Source organism: Penicillium concentricum (assembly GCF_028827145.1).
Source record: "Penicillium concentricum strain IBT 3081 chromosome Unknown utg000001l_segment0_segment0, whole genome shotgun sequence".
NCBI classification, from domain to species: Eukaryota; Fungi; Ascomycota; class Eurotiomycetes; order Eurotiales; family Aspergillaceae; genus Penicillium; species Penicillium concentricum.
Genome location: NW_026622754.1, coordinates 1789661 through 1808838, shown reverse-complemented (window position 1 = coordinate 1808838; position 19178 = coordinate 1789661). Strand labels below are relative to the sequence as shown.

Sequence of the window (19178 nt, the reverse complement as noted above, 5' to 3'; positions counted from 1 at the left end):
GGCTCTGTACAAAGTATGGTTGGAGCGGCCCAACCAGCAAGCAAATATTGGTGGCCAGTGGCCCTATTCGAAAAAAAGATAATAAAAAAAATGCCAGATAGATCAACGCCGATGGAAGATGCAAAGAGGGCTCTGAACCGCGTATGCCCCGACCATGTTTTCATGAAATACCCCCAGGAAAAAAAGAGCTGAGCCATCAAGTTCTCAAAGACAAATCGGGATATTTTGCGCGCCGGGGAAATGAATTGCAAAAGCAGAGAGCAAGGGATTTTACACTGCAAGTGGAATAATGGTGGTCCTCAGAGGGAAACGAACAACCACGGGCTCAACGGTAGCCACCGTAAGGGTTCATTCCCGGGGTTTGGCCTCCGCCTGGTCCATGTGCAGCTTGCGGGATCTGTATTTGGGAGATGTCGGAAGGAATCTCAACGTGACGAAGAAGGTCTATGGTTTTTTCGGGGGAAAGGCGGGTGATGTTGTAGGCAGCCGCAGAAGGCAGGATGCTCAAGAGGTTCACCACTTCACGAGGGAGAGGGGCTGGGGATCCTTGGGGTCTGTATGAGGTGTTTTGGCCGTTCAACTGTTGTACTCGTTTCGGCTGGTCGAGACGCCGAGCTTGCGCGCTCTTCATTGGCGACTCAGCGCGAACAAACTTTCGTGGGCGACCGGAGTCTTCGTCATAATCATCAGTGGGGTAGGGTCTCTTAGGTGAATTGAGAGAAGTATCCATATATCTGGCCATGGGAGAACCGTGGGATTCCGCAGAGATTCCTGCCATGTTGGTCTTTGGCCGTGTCTGGGATGGTGACAAGATCAGTTGCACCGATGTAGGATCAAAGGTGGAGTCGGAGTAACGGTTGGCGAATTGGTCCAGAGCAGGATCCTCCGGGTATAGTTCGCGCATGCGGTTCTCCAAGTTGATCACTTGGGTGAGGTCACCATAGCGAGATTCATACTCGTGGAGGAAGGAAAAGATGGGCTTAGCCTTGTGCACATTCTCCGGGTTGGATGTCAATTTCCTGACGGTTGTCTCAAACACGGCTCTGGCATCTTTTGTGGTGGTTAGCAAGTCTCTCAGAGAAATATGGGATGGTCGACTTACTGATGGTATCATTAATGTCGAGCAGATGTCTCAAGTATTCGAGCGCAAAGTGCTCATCCTCTGGGAATAATTTTGCACCTCTCTCGAAGATCTTGGTGGCCGCAGGGTCTTTGTAGCAATGATACTCCATCAGAGCACTCGCGATATAAACATCGCTGGTAATCCGGCCTCGTTTCCGGGCTTCGGCAAAGATTTGGCGAGAACCAGCCACCTCTCCTGGCTTTCCCTTGCCTTGGATTCGACGCATCGAACGCATGAGAGAGATCCATGCGAAGGAGACGGTCTTGGAGATAATGTTGATCTGAACAGAATGGGCCTTCCGGACCGCATCAATCTGTGCCATCTTGGCGGCTTCTCTTTCTTTGGCTTCAGGATCCTCTTCATCCTCATTTTGAGGTTGACTTTCGACATTTTGTGGAGTGAAATAAGCTTCAATGCGTGAAACATCCTGGGTTTCCTGGTCGCGAGCTTTATTGATCAACTCGTAAAGTGCATTAAGCAACTTGTCATATGGTTCCCGGACTTTGGCAGCGCGCTTGGCGGAATCCTGTTCCGAATCCGAGGTAACCTCCAGTCGGTCCGCGCGTTTGAATGTCAGCAGACAACTCTCTGGGTTTGCATCAATTCCATTTTTCAAGAACTCGGTGCCAGCATCCTCCATGTCGTTCAAGAAGCAGAACTCAGCTGCATCAAACCACATTTCGGGCAAGAAGGTCAGTGCCATGAGTGCTTGTTTGTAGAAGTACACCACGCGTGACTTGTAAGCAGCAGGGTCTTCCTCTTTCAGTACCAGAGGATCTTCTTTTTCCCATGCGATCCAGCGCTTCCAGATATCTACTTGTGCCGAGAATTCAACGTCACCTTCAGAACCCGGAACAGGAGGCATCGGTGGAAGCGAAGTGCGAATCAGATCGCGCGTGATGTTTTGCAATTCGGTGTATGAGCTGCGCGCAGTCATGTAGGATGGCGAATGTTCTTGAAGGAATTTGCGGCCCTGATAGAAAATATTAGGATAAGCTAGTTGGATTCAAGTACTGTCCAGCTTACCGTGAGCTTGTTTAGATTCATCTCGAATTGATCATACTCCTTCCAGAGCGTATTGACGGCTTGAGTCGGCACGCCAATGGCTCGTTGGTAGGCCTTTCGCAGTAGGTCCATCTTTTGTTGATCCTGCCACCCAGATCCACCGACGACGCCTGGCCCAGAACGGATGAACTCAATGTAGTCTGTCCAGATATTTCCGGAATCCTTGTCCATCCCGACATATTGAATGGCCATATCATATGCCGATGAAATGGTCTTTCTTGCCTCATCTGTTGTCAAGGGATTACGACGACGGATGTAATCAAGGTAGACAGACCAGAGCTGAACGCTGGGGGTCGCCAGGAGAGTTCGGTTGAAGATCTGCTCCAAGCGGAAGAATTCATTGAGCTCAGACTCCATGCTGGCATAAGCCACCCATTGATCGGCCTGAGATATATCTCATTAGCAATCTTGTACCTTGCCGATAGAGAAAAGAAAGCACAAAGGAAGGGAGCAAAGTTAGGCTTACCGCCATGGGGAACAGCTTCAAGAACCGCTCATAGGTGTCTCGTGCGCTGTCTAGTCTGCTGCGGCCTCTGTGCTCGGCAATTAACTCCAACCAAGCAGGGATATCACCTCGGGGATCCTCTCGAATCCGGTCTTCCAGCATGCCCACACGGTCATGGGCCAGACGACCCTTCGAGGCAGGAGAATCAGGTACAGAAGTAGGAACAGAACTGTTCTGCATGGGTGCGGATTGCAAGTCTTGCGCAGCCCAGTGCGATTGGCCAGGAACAGAAGAGGGATCAATATTAGGAACAGGAACAGGAGAATAAGAACTATTGGCAACATCTGATCCACTGGCAGGTCCCTGCTCAGCTTGGTGTGATGATACATCAGGGGAAGTGTTTTGCATTGCATTTCCTGAGCTGGGATCTTCAGACATGGTCACAGGCATAGCATTGGCATCTTCACCCCCAAGTACAGCCGGCGGCTCATACTCCGCATCACCCTCGTCATCCTCATCATCATCAACTTCAAATCCCCCAATTGTTCTGGCCTTGGGCTGTGTCTCAGCAGCAGATGCTGGCACGGGGGTCGACGACTCAGCACGTGAGGCGTTCTGAGAAGGGTCGGGGGAGTCACTGGTCTGGCCAGCGTCTGCGTCTACGTCTGAGGCGACATCTGCGTCTGAGGCGACGGTCGGGTTGGGGACGGCATCTTCGATTTCATCCGAGGGAGATGCTTCAGTGGGGCCAGCATCAGGCTGCTTGGACTCGGGAAAGGAGGCTGAGTACTGATCCCCCAATGCCAGTGAGGGGTCATAGTCATCTGATTCTGCGTCTGAGTTATCACCTTCCTGCTCCTCAGTGGGGGATTGGGAATCGGTATTCAAGGCTTGAGCCTGGAAGAAGGCAGTTTCGGCTTCATCGTCCGCCATGGTGGGAGGATAAATGCGATAACCGCAAAGTCAAAGAAAAGTAGCTAGGAAAGTCAAAAGTGCAGGCGCAAGCCGAAGCAGGGTTTGCGCGGTGTGATATCGGATGTAAAATGAAGACAAATCTTCCGAGGGTCAAGGGTTAAGGTGGAACACAGCCACTTTTGACGAGATAACCCTCAGCCGCAATGTATCTGATAGCAAATAGCTCAGATGGAGAAGAGCAAAGCTGATGCAGGTTGCCCGGGTAGTGAAATTGAGGTCACGTGCGGGCGGTGAGGACAAATGCGAGGGACGCGAAAGGCGCGTCGATCGATGGGCTCCTCGCATTGAGCTAGAGGGGTTGAGAGTAAACTGCATTCTTGTGGACCTGTTGATTTCTCTTACTTTTTCTAATTTCTCCTTCTTCCTTGTTCATACAATCTTCCACTTTTACCTCTTCATCTATTTAATCCTCCGTACATACTCTATCTTATCACAATGTCCGTCGTCTCACTCCTCGGAGTGAAAAACCTCAACAACCCGGCTCCTTTCACCGCCTCTTACCAATTCGAAATCACCTTCGAGTGCCTCGAGCAGCTCCAGAAGGGTGAGCATTGGGTTGTTCTCCCATATTTCCAGTCGAGTCTTCTAACACGTTCTTTCAGATTTGGAATGGAAACTCACCTATGTCGGATCCGCCACTTCGTACGTCGACCCTCCCAATACTCACTGTTTCCTACCAATCCTGCAGAGGCTAACTTTCACAGCTCCGAGTATGACCAAGAACTCGATTCCCTCCTCGTTGGACCCATCCCGGTCGGAGTGAACAAGTTCATCTTCGAGGCCGACGCACCTGATGTCAAGCGCATTCCCACTTCCGAGATGCTCGGCGTCACCGTCATCCTGCTCACCTGCAGCTACGACGGCCGAGAGTTCGTCCGGGTTGGCTACTACGTGAACAACGAGTATGACAGTGAAGAGCTGGCAGCCGAGCCCCCTGCGAAGCCCGTTATTGAACGTATTCGCCGCAATGTCCTCGCCGAGAAGCCTCGAGTGACCCGCTTCGCCATCAAATGGTGAGATCCCTTGTTTTGTTTGTTTACATACCTAGTGGGACTTTTGTTTACCTTTTTTTCCTCCATAGGGACTCTGATGACTCTGCCCCCGCAGAGTACCCGCCTGACCAGCCTGAGGCCGATGGTCTCGATGATGACAGTGGAGCGTACGGTGCTGAGGAGCGTGAGCTCGAGGCTGCGCTGCTCAAGGAGCTCGAGGATACCAACAAGCCCGCCGAGGGCGATGACCATGAGATGGAAGGCACTGAGGCTCCTGCTGGCAAGGAGGATGATGAAGAAGAGATCTCCGATGCCGAGAGTGAAGATCTTGAGGCGGAGAGTGACGACGATGAGGATGACCTTGACGAGGAAGAGGGTGGTGATGGTGACGATGATGTCGAGATGGGCGATGACACAGAACACAAGGACGATGCTGCCAAGCCAACTCACCAGCCCCAGCCTGAGGTCATGGTACACTAGATCATGGTGTGCTACTGACTCGTAGGTGTGGTTTATTTGCTTTTTAACTCTTCCTTTTTTGAATGTTATTTAACGACAGCCAGAACGCAACGTTTACGACCCTTTGACTGATTTTCCATGTTCTTACCCTATTGACTATAGGTCTATGAAATAGAATTGGTATCATTTTAAATCCCACTGCCCTTCAGTCGGCCGTTCAAACTTCTTTCGCCTAAACATGTAATAGAAACAGCTGCGAAGCCGTTTTTGTGCCACATCAAACTGACTCCCAGATGTTTACCGGGGCATCGATGCATGTCAAACAGGTTCTACTCTACCTAGGCAAGGTGTAAGGAGATTATCCTTTCGAGGCCCTATAATACCTACAATTCCACGATCAAGGTAGATCCGACCTAGGGAATCAAGAAGAGGTGGGTGAAATTGCAAAGTGATCTGTCACCTGCATCCCAGACATGACCTAAAACCTGACGCCGGAAAAATAAAGCAAAAACTCCCATGTATGGTTAAGCCATTTTAAAACCCTCGTACTCGGTAGGAGATATCGCCTAAAAGCCAAACTTCGAGCCAAGCACTGTTATCAAAGACCGGTCAGCGACAGTTATGCAAGGGGGCGGAACACTACATATGAGTGAACCTGAAGAAGATCGACTTACCGCCAAGGACAGCTTTCTTCTTTTGTGACTGTACGTATTTGTTAACGTCGTTAGCAAAGCCGCTGCTGTTCTCCTCTAGTCTGTCCATGCTATCTCCGACAATACCAAGACGCTCTGTGCGTTCTTGGACTTGACGTGACATGTAAGACCAGTAGCCTTCCTGGCTGCTACCCTGTTCAGATATCGGTGGGGTTCGTCCTTCTTTTAGGGCTTTTCGACGTTCTTGCTCTTCGAATTTCATTTGTTCGACCATCCGCTTTGATGGTGGTCGTTCTGGGCCGCCGACTAGATTTGATGTTAGATTCTAGTTAAAATTAAGTAGAAGGAGGGGGTGACGTACTCAGAATGTCCATGTCAGCCGGCGAAATATATTGTGTACCGGAAATCCATTGGACGTTCGTGATGGTAGGACGCGTGGGAACCACTGCTTCTGGGTTGTAAAGCTTGTCATTTGAAGCGTGTCTGTGGGCAGGGTCAGCATTGGGACCGCTATTCAGCGAATTGGTGGGGGGCGCATACAGTCCGTTTCCACCTCCCCAGACATTGAACATTCCGATCTCTGAAGGGCCGACCCATGTCATGATATTTCCAGTAGGGGTGATGCAAGATTCCGAGAGGCGTCGCATGTCCGCAATATGGCTAATTTTGGTGCGACCAATATCTCGAAGACCGGGGATCGAGAATGCTCGCGCGTGGCCGTCACCGAAGAGGCCAACCAGGCTGTAACCTCGCCCTTCAGTCTTGACGACAGCTGCCGAGTCGCAGAAATAGTCGTCCCATGACTTGTGGGCACCCTTTGATGCTGGGGGCTTGAAGATTCGACAGCCAGAGGCAGTCACGGCAATGACGACACCATTAATTTTCGCACCAGTCCTCAAGCCTCCGACTGCACTTGGTGTAGCCAAAGCAAGACCACCAGATTCCGCATCAATGGGAATGACACTGATAACTTTATCTTCAACGGCCGATGATCCAACAAAGGCGGCTTCGTATGTGCCATTGACACCAGGAAGGATCTTGAATGTTGCCACATTGCCCCTATTTGTGCCGACGAAGCAGCAAATGCTTGAGTAGTCTAGAACACGGTTAGTACATTGGCCTGATTCGTTAGCCGAGGGAACGATACCTTCGCCGTCCAAAGTCATAACACCAAATTCGATCTGGGTGGCCCATTCTGGATGGACTTCATCAGAGCCACGGTTCTTGAGGAAACCACCTCGCTTCTGTACCTTAAGGAGTTCTGGCAAATGTGCGGTATGTATGATGGCGGGCCCGCGCAGGTCAATAATCACCAAAGCACCACCTTGGTAACCGGCTGCTACAAATCCAACCAGCCCATGCTTCAACGCCGTCACCGGACCTTGTTGCATATCCAAGAGAGTCAGAGGTAGCATTCCCGTCTTGAGACCAGGGTCTGTTCGCTTAGTTATTGGTGTCAGCTTGCCTGGCCCTTGGTTGGCACCAGGAGACTCCTCACGCCCGTATGAGGAGTTGTTGCCCCATCGGAAGACAACAACCTCTCCGGACTTGAGTCCAATAGACATCTCGCCTGACCCGCTGGCGAGAGACATTTCAGTCACTTCGATATTGCTGACTCGGCCTATGGCACGGGCAAGATCAACTTGAACCACGTCGCCGTTCTCAATTTCATCATCGTGCCCAGAGTCCCAGACGCGGACTGTTCCATCTGCGTGTGCAGTCGAAATAACATTGCGGTTCTCAAAGCGCTTGAGAGGGTTCTTCGCTTCTACACCGCCCATCGCAAATTTGGGTCCCTGCAACCGGCGCTCTTTCAGACCAAGCCATACCGACCGATCAACGGGAGTAAGCACAGCTTTGTTTACAAAGGGATGAACAAAAGTGAGGAATGGGTGAAGCATGTTAGTGGGGGTGATTGCGTGTCCGCTAGGGAAACTCAGGGTGATAATTTCACCCGAGGATAGCATAGCGATAAGTGCGATTGGATCATGGGCGCCATTGAAGTAGGGCGAGGATCGGGGGATGAGGCAAAGGTCGACAACATTAGCTCCCGGTGGCACTGAGAGGCTTAATTGTCGCCGTGGCCGCTCGAAGTAAGTAGACAAGATTTGCCAGGAAGACGTCTGGTAGTTGGGGGTTGGGCCCATGTCCAGGAAAACGAGACCCTTGGTCTGGTCACCTGCTGGTCGACCACCAGCCACCAAAAGACCAGTTTCATCCGGGTTGTCTTTGGTGCACCAAATAACCTTTGTGATCGGCTCTTTGGGTCCAGGGGCCTCTCCAGGTGAGCCTGGTCTGCCAGCACCACCTGGTTGGTCGACGTTGGGTGTCTGGACAGTCCGGGCATGAAGTTTACGGCCATCCTTTGTATCCCAGAGCACTAAACTGGAGTCTTCATGGACAGTCAAAACGAAGATTCCGTTGGGGTGCCAGATCGCTTTGGTCAATTTGGGTCTGCGCACGTCGTGGGCTGGTAGGGAGTCTCCACCCGGTGCCCCAGGAGGGATCTCGTAGACAAAGTACTTTTGAGCAATATTCTGCTTGAATGTAAACGTCACCGCTCCCTCTGGATATCCCACTAGGATCTTGCCAATATCTCGCGGAGAGAACTCTAGAGATATGACGGGGAAGAAACGTGCGCGGGGGTTTCGTTCCAACCACAAGTTCGGAACTCTGAATGGCGTCAAGGACTCTCGATCGAGGTCGTACGCAATAATTTCACCTATTCACGGGTCAGTGTTCAGTCCTTTTCTTCCTCGCGATCTACGGACCATTCTGCAAGCCGATAAACGCATAATCCAGGCACGGGTCTGTTAACATGGCAGTCACCTGGCCCGGTGGCGCATAGGAAACCACCATGCGTCCAGTCGCCAAGGAGTATATGCAAATTTCATTCCTGGAGTCGATGCTGACCAGCTTGTCGGCGCAAAACCGAAGGAACCGTGCGGAGGCCTTTCGCGGGAACTCAAAGACCACCGAAACCCGTCGTTGTCCAAAGACATAGATCTGCCCGCTTCCGAACTGGGTATCACTAGTGCCGACCGCGATGAGGGATTGTACGGGGTCGTATGCGATAGCGCTAATCTGCGAATTGACGCCACATCGTGCAAACTGAGAACAGCGGTGTCAGTAAAAAGAGGAAGCCTGGGATGCCAAGAACTTACATCGTCCAAGAGGAACAAGTCCGGGGACAAGCCCTCGGACAGGTCCTTTTGGATACCAGCTTGCTTTCCTCGCAGAAACTGAGCCATCTGCGATAGAGTAACAGGTTATGGAAAAGTAGAAGTGAGAGAGAAGACCATTGACGCCATGCAGCTAAACAACGGATATGCCCCGCTCCGCCCTATCGCCCTATCAGTTCCAACTTGCCAAGGCAACGGGGCCTTTCTCTTCAGGTCTTTTTTGATACCCGCCTAGTGGACTATGGGAACTGATTTTCTCATTAAATAGAATGCCTACTTTTGTGTACAACATAGACCCCAACTCCCATAATTTGGTCCTATAGGACTTAGAAACTCTACAAATATATAGAAAAACGTAACTTATATAAGATATAAAGATGAAATGCATGGATCCAACATCCAAACAGGTGGTTCAATTCAATATATAGCATGTTGTGAATACGCATTGAACTTTCCGTTAATCCTGTCGACATCATAGGTAATTTGAGACTTGCTACCACACCCGCAAGTATAGCTTGACCTACAACAATCATTATAGCAAAGGGACAATTTTTACGCCCACTGTAAGGGTAAAGATAACGAATAATTCTAATATCAGAAATATTTACTCAATAAGAATCACAGCCCTTGCATCTCCCAGACCCCAGTTCCAATCTCTACAAGGTCCTGCTTTTGTAATCGGATATCAGTCTCTCGAGGACTGGAAGGAGGTCGGAGGAGGAGCAGATTGAATGGGATGGCTAGAGCGTGCTGCGAGGCGGTGATATTGTCGCCAGTCTTCTCTATCACACAGGATTGTGTGACATGGGGGTGCTGGGAATCGGAATCCCATTCCCACGTCTGGATTGTGATGATGGGCTTCCGGCGGTTGACTTTGATGGTGATGGCCATGTTTGCTTTCCCCCTGGTGGGATCCACCCACATTCTTGCGTCATTGCGCAATTTCGTTTCGGGTTCTGAAAGGCCAGCCTCCAGGACTATCGAGGGCCGGTTTGCAACACCACGAGGGCGCCGCCTGGGGCCCCAGCCCCAATCCGGCTCTTTCGTGTTTCCGCCGCCGACATTGATGCTTGCCCCTTCGTATCTAAAGACTGCCGCTTTGTTGAGCCCCATGGGCAGCAAAGCTTCCATTACTGCATCATGAAATACCCCGGCAACCTCAGCATGCTCGGGCAAAGTCATTCTCAAAATCAATGTGTGAAGTGTCGGGTTATAGAACTGACGAACGCCAACGTTTAGCTTGCGGGAAAAATCTCTCTGGAACGCTAGCGGGTCGATGATTATAACAAAGTATTCTGATGTGCCAAGAGAGTTTTCAGGTGGTTCAGACTGGAGATGGCGTAACGAGTGTTCTAGGCGGTGATATTCAAGTCTTGCGATTTCATCAAATTGTTCTTTCCCTTCGTAGGTATATCTGTTCGTGGAAGGAGGCAGGTCGTCCAGGAAGCCTTCCACGTCCCTTCCATTTCTGACACGTTTGGACCCAGCCATTGTTTCGAGGTGTCCTTGCTTTCCTATTATGAGTAGAGTAACCAGGATGAAGCAGATGACTTAAAATGTGAAAAAGAGCCCTGGATGTCTATATAGGTACCTACCTAGGAGGTAGTGGTGTGGTTGGGTTACCTCATAATGTGTACATGATTACGGAAATTATGGGAACCCGGACCTAATACCAGGGCCCTAATGAAACCCTAATTTTTGCCTAACTAAATAGTATCACTAGTTATACTCAATGAGCAAAAAGCGGCAAAGCCTAAGCACTAAAACGGAAAGGGAAAACCAAAAAGTGGCAGAGGAAATCAAGTATATAGGTATTCTCCCCAGTCTTGTACTTCTATAACATATTGATACAATCGAATTCTATTTTGACTGGAATCCCTTGTTAGAACGCTATATATGAATATAAAAATAAAAGAACAAAACTCCAAATCACATGCAGGGCCTCGAAGAAAAATCGCTATGCAACAGAACCAGTCTAATGGTGACCATCTAGGTATCACGTTGGACATATAACCATTCAAATCATCTTGCCCTGTTATTCCAGTTCAAGCCTCGTCATCTCCGCAATGGTGGTTATCAATCGTCTCCGCGCATCAAATTCGCTCGTCTCATCTCGGTTTCGGTAATATTGCACAGTGATTTGGGACACCAGCCGATAGCACGCATACCTGTGGAGGGAAAGAGTTAGCACATCGCACTTGAATGATGCAGTAGACGGATTCCACATACAAGACCAACCGGATATTTTCCTCCTTTGTCCTGGACGCCGCCATCCCTGCTCCCTGCAAGACCGCCGGGGATGCATTCGCGAAGATCTCAGCCATCAATACATCACCCCACAGGGCACTGCTAAAGTCCACAATTCCAGACAGCTGTCCAGACTCTTCATTCACCAAAACATGGGAGGGTCGACCAAAGTCCACGACCACAAGACGTGGCAGCGATACATCTCCAAGAGCAGGTGCCAGACGACCTAGCTCGTGTCGGATTTCTGAGTAAGGAAGGTGGATGAACATATCCTCGGCGTCGCGAAGAACACCTTCAAACAGGGCGCAGAAGGCCTCTCGCCAGGAGGGTCTTCCAGCGCCAAATGCCACTTGCTGCAAAGACCCGAACCCAGGGGCTGCATGTTGACCGATGGTGCTCACCAAGAAGCCCAAGTGGCGATCGATACCGTCTCGTTGCTCCGGGGTGAGCTCTCCTTCCATCTCTGACAGACTCTTCCCTTTCATATACTGTCGGATCAAGTAGGCAGATCCCCAGAGACTTCCATGAGGGTCGTAATGATAGAGCTGGGGGATACAAGGGTTTGCACTCTGCCCTAGGAGAGCAAGAAATTGGGCTTCGGTTTCGAGGAATGACCGCTCACGTCGAAGGAGAGCGGTCCTGGATGATGGAGATCCCTTTAGCAACAAATGAGCTCCATTCGACAGCATCAGAAGCCGCAGCGAGTGAATGTGACCGAAAATTGGATGTGAGTGTTGCACACGGACTGTGGAAGGATACAGCAGCGAGAGGACATAGTCTAGTCTATGGTGTTCGTCTGCCTCGGCGGCATGAGACTGTCGATAAAAAGATTCACTGTGGCCGGTTGTTCCCTTGAGTGATGACATGGCAGACCATTTTGTCAAATCGAGTTGTTGCATCGTGATCTATTTGGCGGGGAGAATATTGGCGAACAGATGATGCTATATAAGCGAGACTCTTACGCTCATGAACCTGGGAAAAGATATTGCCGGGGGGATGTTGATCATGTATGAATAAGGCTGTCACGATTCATAAACCCTGCAAGTTGAATGGAAACAGATATATGCCGAGGGTATAGATTGAATTGAAAAGCATACTCCTAGACGTGGCGCAAGTCCCGCTTCTAGAAGAGGGAATTCGCGTAAGAATCCATACGGAGTACTCCGTAAAGCTCGAATATCAACGGGGCCACACCAGACCGCCATCCAAACTCCATCCGTAATAGAACCGTGACAAAGCCATGACTTTTCTAGGTTTATTCAGGCGAGATACGTAAGAGAAGTTTAGTATCCGAGGTTGGCAGATTGAGTCCAATTGAAAGAATCTCAGAAACGATTTCACAAGCGAGGGTGCAAGGACCCTGTTATCAGATTGGTCAATTAATAAGAAATATGGGACAAATAAATTCAAGTAAATTAAAGTGAAGCCGTCTCGCGTAAGGATCCCGCTCTAAGAAAGGTGATCATCCGAGCACTGGACCCCTAACCAATCAAAATGCTCCCTTGCCGAATTTCTTGCCGTCCACGGATCAAAATTTATAGAACGTCTATTCTTCTCTCGGTTCCTTCCCGAGCTCATATTATTTCGCTTGGAGGATACTAGGCTTATCGCTTGCTGCAAGCCATCGGAGATTTTACTAAATGCAAGTCTATCTTCTGAAATAGACGCTTATCCCCGATTATAGCTCGGAGTTAATTCTTTGGACTTACTAGGTTGTCAATTACCTAACTCAGTATTCCGGGACGGCTCGTGACTGCATGAAAGTCGTGCGTGGACCCCTCTGATATAACTATTTAACTGGGGATGTGATACGTACGGTGTGCGGAGTAGCAAAGACCGAGATGCAACGTTAAGTAGTATATTTTAGCGCCGATGTAGCTGATGTCATGTCAAATACGTATCCGCCTCAGGCTTAGCTAAAGCCAATTATATCACTTCAATGTTTCTAGAATATTTCTTTTTTCGATGGAACAATACTTAAAGAAACCCTAAAAATATATATAAAATAATATAAACAGGGGTCTTCCCAGCTTTTTTGGATGTCTCATTACCCGTAACCTAGTCTTCAATGCTTCCCCCTCGGTGGACATGGTCGATGAATCAATACGCATGCAGATCTTGACAATATCAAGTGGAGGACTTCTCGGTAAACATAATCGTTTAGGGGATATTTGCATAAATCATGCATTTGATACAAACCCCACCCAAGATATCGTATAGCTTCTGTTCCAAATTCACTCTCGCTACACACGAAGTCAAAATGACTCTGAGTTATTCAATGTTGGCTATGGATACACACTGACGAGAAAGTTTACCTGAAAGGGTAGGTTATAAGCGAAAATTCGCAAGCATACCATTTTTTTCACGGTTGCGATGCCTATTTGTGGGCTGCCATGACTGGAGAGTGCGTTGGACTCGTATCTCTCACTTTATTTCCTATTTATTTACTTCACTCCTATCTTACTTTCTACACTCATGAGATACCTTCGAATTGATCGCGATAATAGAAGAGGTGAAGGTAGAAGAAGAAAGGTACTAGAAACCAGCGGTGAAGAGGAATATAAGTGCATCATGAGTGATAGTATGTACAATAAATTCCATTGGCATGACTTGGTGTGGAAAGTACTGTGTTATCGATACTAAGCCTTAGGCTCACTGGTCGTGGCTGCTGGCTCTTCTTTCGGCGAAGGGTCATAGATCTCAGCCAAGTTGAACCGCTTCAGCTTATCATAATCACCTTGCACTACACTCATTCCAATCACATTCTGCGACGAGTCAGTTAATCCAATACGAGGGTGTTCGCTTTTTAATACTCACTTGGGCAACATCGACAAGGATCATTAGATCATAGTTGGTCAAATTCACCGGATGCTCCGGTCCGACAGCATCGGCAACGGTCTTAATGATAATGTCTCGATTGAGCTTCGAGTTGCCTCGCACAGTAGGCCGAATGGCGTACTAAATAGGTGACAAATCAGCAATGCTCAAAGTACATTTCCCCTCACAGCCAAATGCGTGATCGGATCATTTCCTAGATCAGTAGGATCTCCGGCTACCCAGAGGCCCAAAGAGCGAGGCGGGGGGGGCTCAAAACTCACCGTCTTCAGTGGCCCTCCCGAATGGAAATGAGGCTTGAGAATCTCCTTCGCAAAGGCCGCTAGATCCACACTCATAGTCTTTCGCATTGACGTAACTGGATGCATACGCTTAATCCATCGGCTCTTCTTAGTCTCCGGGTGAGCATGTGCTTCGGTACACAGACGGTGCACAAGCTCCACCGGGTCTATTGAGGGATCGAGACGCATGAATGTCACTATTAGGGATTAGTACCAACTTGCCGAGGGCCGAGCACATAAGCGAATGGAGTTTTGGGGAATAATCGCAGACGTACCACACGGCATGTCCATCTGGATGGGCTGGAATCGACGTTTTTTGTCTTTGTTGGGCTGTAGGCCCTCCAGTTCCCTTCGGATCTGGGCCTCGATATCTTCATCATCAGTATCTTGTTCCTCTTCCTCTTGCTTTTCAGTGCCCTCGATGGCCTAGATAGAAAATTTAGCAAAACTGTAGAAATAATCTTCGTTGGGGGGCGGGGAGGGAAAGAAAAATCATCTTACATGAGAAAAAATGTCCAATGCCTCTGACAGACATTTTCCTTCTTTGCCCATATCGCATGTCACAAAGACACCTACATCGCCAGATTCAATGGCGACACGATTTGTCTTCCCACCATATTTTCCACCCTAATTCCAGTTAATGCTCTGATAATCAAGATTTAGTTTTCATATCAGCTAACCTTTCTCTTCTTCCACTGATTTGATGGATCAGGCATAGCTCGTTTCCCCATTTAGGCTTCTGATATGTCAGGGATGGTGGTCTGAGGTGGTGGGGGGAGTTTTGTGTGATCGGCCGGGAGATTTGGGTTTAGCCGGGACCAGTGATCGACCTGGGCTTCAATATAACATATGCTTATTACCACTATCTTGTTATCCAGGTATATATTATTTTCATGTTGTACTATAATAAAATGTCTCTTATCTTCGCTCTAGATGGCTCTTAATATAAAAATAGAAATGGCATGACATTAAGTCAATGACGTAGTTACAGTGGTCTCACCTTCAAATCCTGTAACAGTTAACAAAAGTTCCATACTTCTATATTATCCTCTTACCCCTCTATCCCACCTTCACTTTTCCCTTCTTTCATCATTCTCTCTCCCACAAACACATCAATTCATCATGGCTTCTACCGATATTGCCACCAGGGAGCTAAATAATCCCATGGATGTTGCCGAGTACTTATTCCGACGTCTTCACGAGGTTGGAATTCGTTCTTTGCATGGCCTTCCCGGTGACTACAATCTGGCAGCATTGGATTACCTTCCCAAGTGTGGACTCAACTGGGTTGGAAACTGCAACGAACTCAATGCCGGTAAGACAAGACTATATCACAAACGAATGATCTAGATCTAACACTAGTTCTTCTTAGGCTATGCCGCTGATGGCTATGCTCGTGTGAACGGTATCGGTGCTCTTGTCACTACTTTCGGTGTTGGAGAACTGTCCGCCCTCAATGCCATCGCAGGCTCATACTCCGAGTTCGTCCCCGTCATCCATATCGTTGGCCAGCCCACCACTCAGTCTCAAAAGGATGGAATGTTGTTGCATCACACCCTCGGAAATGGTGACTTCAATGTCTTCACCAAAATGAGCGCGGGCATCTCCTGCTACGTCGCAAACCTGAACAACCCCCATGACGCAGCCACTCTGATCGACAGTGCCATTCGTGAATGCTGGATCCGCAGTCGTCCAGTGTATATTACTCTGCCAACTGATATCGTCGCTGCCAAGGTCAACGGTGATCGCCTGAAGACCCCGATTGATCTTTCACTGCCTCAGAATGACCCCGAGAAGGAGGACTATGTGGTCGATGTTGTCCTGAAGTATCTCCATGCCGCAAAGAACCCTGTCATCTTGGTTGACGCTTGTGCCATTCGTCACCGTGCACTGGAAGAAGTGCGCGACTTGGTCGAGAAGTCTGGCCTGCCAACCTTTGTGACTCCAATGGGCAAGGGAGCCGTGAACGAGAGCCACAAGAACTTCGGTGGTGTTTATGCCGGCAACGGATCCAACGCCGGAGTCAGTGAGGCCGTCGAGTCCTCCGATCTCATTCTGAGCGTTGGAGCGATCAAGTCTGACTTCAATACTACCGGCTTCACTTATCGCATTGGACAGCTGAACACCATTGACTTCCACAGCACTTTTGTGAGAGTGCGGTACTCGGAGTATCCTGATATCAACATGAAAGGTGTTCTAAGGAAGGTTGTTCAACGGATGAATACTTTGAACGCTGCTCCTATCCCTCCTATCACGAACCGACTGCCCGAAAGCGAGCAAAATTCTACCGATCCAACCATCACCCACAACTGGCTCTGGTCGGTCGTCGGACAGTGGCTCAGGGAAAAGGACATCATCCTTACAGAGACTGGCACTGCCAACTTTGGTATCTGGGAAACTCGCTTCCCCGCGAACGTGACTGCCATTAGTCAGGTTCTTTGGGGCAGCATTGGTTATTCCATGGGAGCCTGTCAGGGCGCTGCCCTCGCTGCTAAAGAGCAGAAAAACCGCCGAACCATCCTTTTCATCGGCGACGGAAGTATCCAGCTTACTGTGCAGGAACTGAGCACTATCCTGAAGAACAAGTTGAACCCTATCGTGTAAGCATCCCCATCTACCACTCTCATATCATATACTGACCATCTCCAGGTTCGTCATCTGCAACGAAGGCTACACTATCGAGCGATACATTCACGGATGGGACGCAGAATACAACGACATCCAGCCGTGGCAGTTTGCCAACATTCCCACGGTCTTCGGAGCCAAGGACAACTACCAAGGCTACCGTATCAAGACCCGTGACGAACTTACCAAGCTGTTCGCTGACGAGGAATTCAACGTGTCCGACAAGCTTCGAGTGAGTTAACAATACAAGGAACTTTCAAACGGTCTGCTAACACACTATCTAGCTGGTCGAGCTGTACATGCCTCGCGATGACGCCCCTGCGGCCTTAAAGCTTACCGCCGTGGCTGCTGCGGAACGCAACAGCAAATAAGCGAAGCGCGAGAAAATATTATGGCACTTGTCATAATGTCATGATGCACATGAAAGCAACATGCTAGCAATATCTGAACTCTGGTTTATCTAGGCCTTGGTGTTTTGTTTTCTGTTTTCTGTTTCCACGGCGTTTGTTTCGAAAGGATGGCCACATACCGGCAGGATTTAATAACGCTAGTTAGCGAGCAGCATGAACATCTCCATTTTCACTCATGTAATCCAACAAAAAAATCTAATAGTCTGCCATCACCATTTAGCAAGGTCTGGCGTAGAGCTATCAAGCTATCAAGCTATCAAGCTATCAAGTAGATGAGGATACCGATATATATCCGGGTTTGCCGAGTTCGGCCCGACAGCAAAAAGCTTTGAGAAAACGAATTCTCTTCCATGAATGAATAGATTAACCCCCGGCATCTGCCGAGGGCCAAGAAATCTTCGAAGAAACCTTGGAACCTTGGAAGGGCCCGAGAACGGCCCATACACGGCCCCGGGGGATTTCCAAGGTTGGTAATCCTCATCTGATAAGATGAAGTACGAAATTACCCAGGTGTATAGGTACACAGTAACCTTGAAATATCAAGGAATTATGTCCATTTATCCTTTCTAGTCCATAAACTCAATCTAAAGCCTACAAGGAAGTCTTTATGAATGTTCCCTCTTGTATAGCGTCCTACTGATTTCGGGTGGAGCTCCCAAAATAACCTGTTTATCTGACTCTCCTACCCTTGGACATCATATTTACATATTCCTACTACTTCCAGTATTGCAATTGAGATATTAGACGACACTTGATATAAGATGAAACTCTAGAAAGGCAAGAAAACCCAATAGTCAAAAAGTAACAACCACCCTGCTGAGACTGCCGGCAAACCGGCCTTTCTCAAGCTGCCTAACTAAACCCTGGAGACAAGCCGGACTTGGTCGATGGGTCCGTGTACCAATCACTGCAGATAACTGGATCGACATATTCCAGCGGTAAAAATCATTGGTGAATCTTACACCTTTCTAGGTTGCGTGGCGCGTCGGCTGGAAACCTGGGTCGGGCCGAGAAGGAGATCCAGGAACTCCCGATGTGGTCAGTGCAAATGCAGATGGTGTGCGCAAGTTCGGGGCTGTTGCATTGGTCCGGAGAAAGAGGGCTGTGTTTGTGACATATGCCTGGTACGTACTATGAAAAAGAACGTCAGATGAAGTAGACCCTAACATCTATAGGATCTGGGCCTGCTTCTTTATCTTGGATTTGCACTCTCTATTGGTTGCTACGTTTTCTACGGCTACAGCCAGAAGTACGACAGCATTGCTGCTACGGTGATTCTTGTGCTTGATGTTCCGTATGTGGAGACATTGTATGATGGACAAGGAGTAGAACAAGGGTATTGTTTTCTAGTCTTGAACTTGGCTTTTTGTGTACAACAAACAAGAACTTGGTAAGACCGAAGTTTTCAATGTCATTCCCTCGGATATTTGCTTAGACATATCTTTTGAAAGATATTTCTTCCCTTTATCAGTGCTATAGTTAGAAGGATAAGAAGAGTTAGCCTCAAAATATAGAAAATATGCGGCAAAAACAGCTTGAAATATCTAAAACGACACTTCTATCTATAACATTTGATGAGGACACTTGATGTGTTCAATGTGTTTATGACCTTTCTGAAATAATTTTTACATGTATTCTGTTGGGTTTCTAGCGAGATATAATCTACGCTTTTTTATAGTCTGTTTCTCAAGTGATAAACTTGGGGCTCTATGACTTTTAGTAGAGGACTACTCTCCAGCATCCCGCGCCGGCTACAGGCATACGCTAAACTATGTCCAGAGTTCCTAAGACAACAGATCAGAAACCAAATTGGACGCCACAGGACTGTTATTGGTGCGGAGGTGACAGGTGATCACGGACCACAGTGAGCTGGGAGATTGCAGGGC

The 19178-nt window shown here is 48.7% G+C and overlaps 7 protein-coding genes across 7 annotated transcripts; 2 read left to right on the top strand and 5 right to left on the bottom strand.

Moving 5' to 3' along the window:
* Nucleotides 1-325: 325 nt before the first annotated feature.
* On the bottom strand, nt 326-3566 carry rna14 (cleavage polyadenylation factor subunit RNA14; the record flags this gene model as incomplete). Its single annotated transcript, XM_056718412.1, has 4 exons — nt 326-1050; nt 1103-2096; nt 2150-2572; nt 2655-3566. 4 exons carry the CDS (start codon nt 3564-3566, stop codon nt 326-328), a joined length of 3054 nt encoding a protein of 1017 aa, XP_056582547.1.
* A 477-nt stretch (nt 3567-4043) lies between these two features.
* asf1 (nucleosome assembly factor ASF1) lies at nt 4044-5080 on the top strand (the record flags this gene model as incomplete). Its single annotated transcript, XM_056718411.1, has 4 exons — nt 4044-4152; nt 4211-4250; nt 4313-4621; nt 4690-5080. 4 exons carry the CDS (start codon nt 4044-4046, stop codon nt 5078-5080), a joined length of 849 nt encoding a protein of 282 aa, XP_056582546.1.
* Nucleotides 5081-5625: 545 nt separating this feature from the next.
* N7517_000680 (uncharacterized protein) lies at nt 5626-8963 on the bottom strand (the record flags this gene model as incomplete). The annotated part of the gene is made up of 5 exons (XM_056718410.1): nt 5626-5651; nt 5734-6018; nt 6074-8434; nt 8484-8823; nt 8877-8963. 5 exons carry the CDS (start codon nt 8961-8963, stop codon nt 5626-5628), a joined length of 3099 nt encoding a protein of 1032 aa, XP_056582545.1.
* Nucleotides 8964-9512: 549 nt separating this feature from the next.
* On the bottom strand, nt 9513-10385 carry N7517_000679 (uncharacterized protein; the record flags this gene model as incomplete). The annotated part of the gene is made up of 1 exon (XM_056718409.1): nt 9513-10385. One exon carries the CDS (start codon nt 10383-10385, stop codon nt 9513-9515), a length of 873 nt encoding a protein of 290 aa, XP_056582544.1.
* A 544-nt stretch (nt 10386-10929) lies between these two features.
* Nucleotides 10930-12040, bottom strand: N7517_000678 (phosphotransferase family protein; the record flags this gene model as incomplete). Its single annotated transcript, XM_056718408.1, has 2 exons — nt 10930-11062; nt 11124-12040. 2 exons carry the CDS (start codon nt 12038-12040, stop codon nt 10930-10932), a joined length of 1050 nt encoding a protein of 349 aa, XP_056582543.1.
* A 1740-nt stretch (nt 12041-13780) lies between these two features.
* Nucleotides 13781-14809, bottom strand: N7517_000677 (THUMP domain-containing protein; the record flags this gene model as incomplete). The annotated part of the gene is made up of 5 exons (XM_056718407.1): nt 13781-13906; nt 13959-14099; nt 14240-14454; nt 14533-14683; nt 14759-14809. The coding sequence occupies 5 exons, from the start codon at nt 14807-14809 to the stop codon at nt 13781-13783; spliced, it is 684 nt and encodes a 227-aa protein (XP_056582542.1).
* A 570-nt stretch (nt 14810-15379) lies between these two features.
* N7517_000676 (alpha-keto acid decarboxylase family protein) lies at nt 15380-17253 on the top strand (the record flags this gene model as incomplete). The annotated part of the gene is made up of 4 exons (XM_056718406.1): nt 15380-15572; nt 15630-16857; nt 16907-17114; nt 17167-17253. 4 exons carry the CDS (start codon nt 15380-15382, stop codon nt 17251-17253), a joined length of 1716 nt encoding a protein of 571 aa, XP_056582541.1.
* Between the last annotated feature and the right edge of the window lie 1925 nt (nt 17254-19178).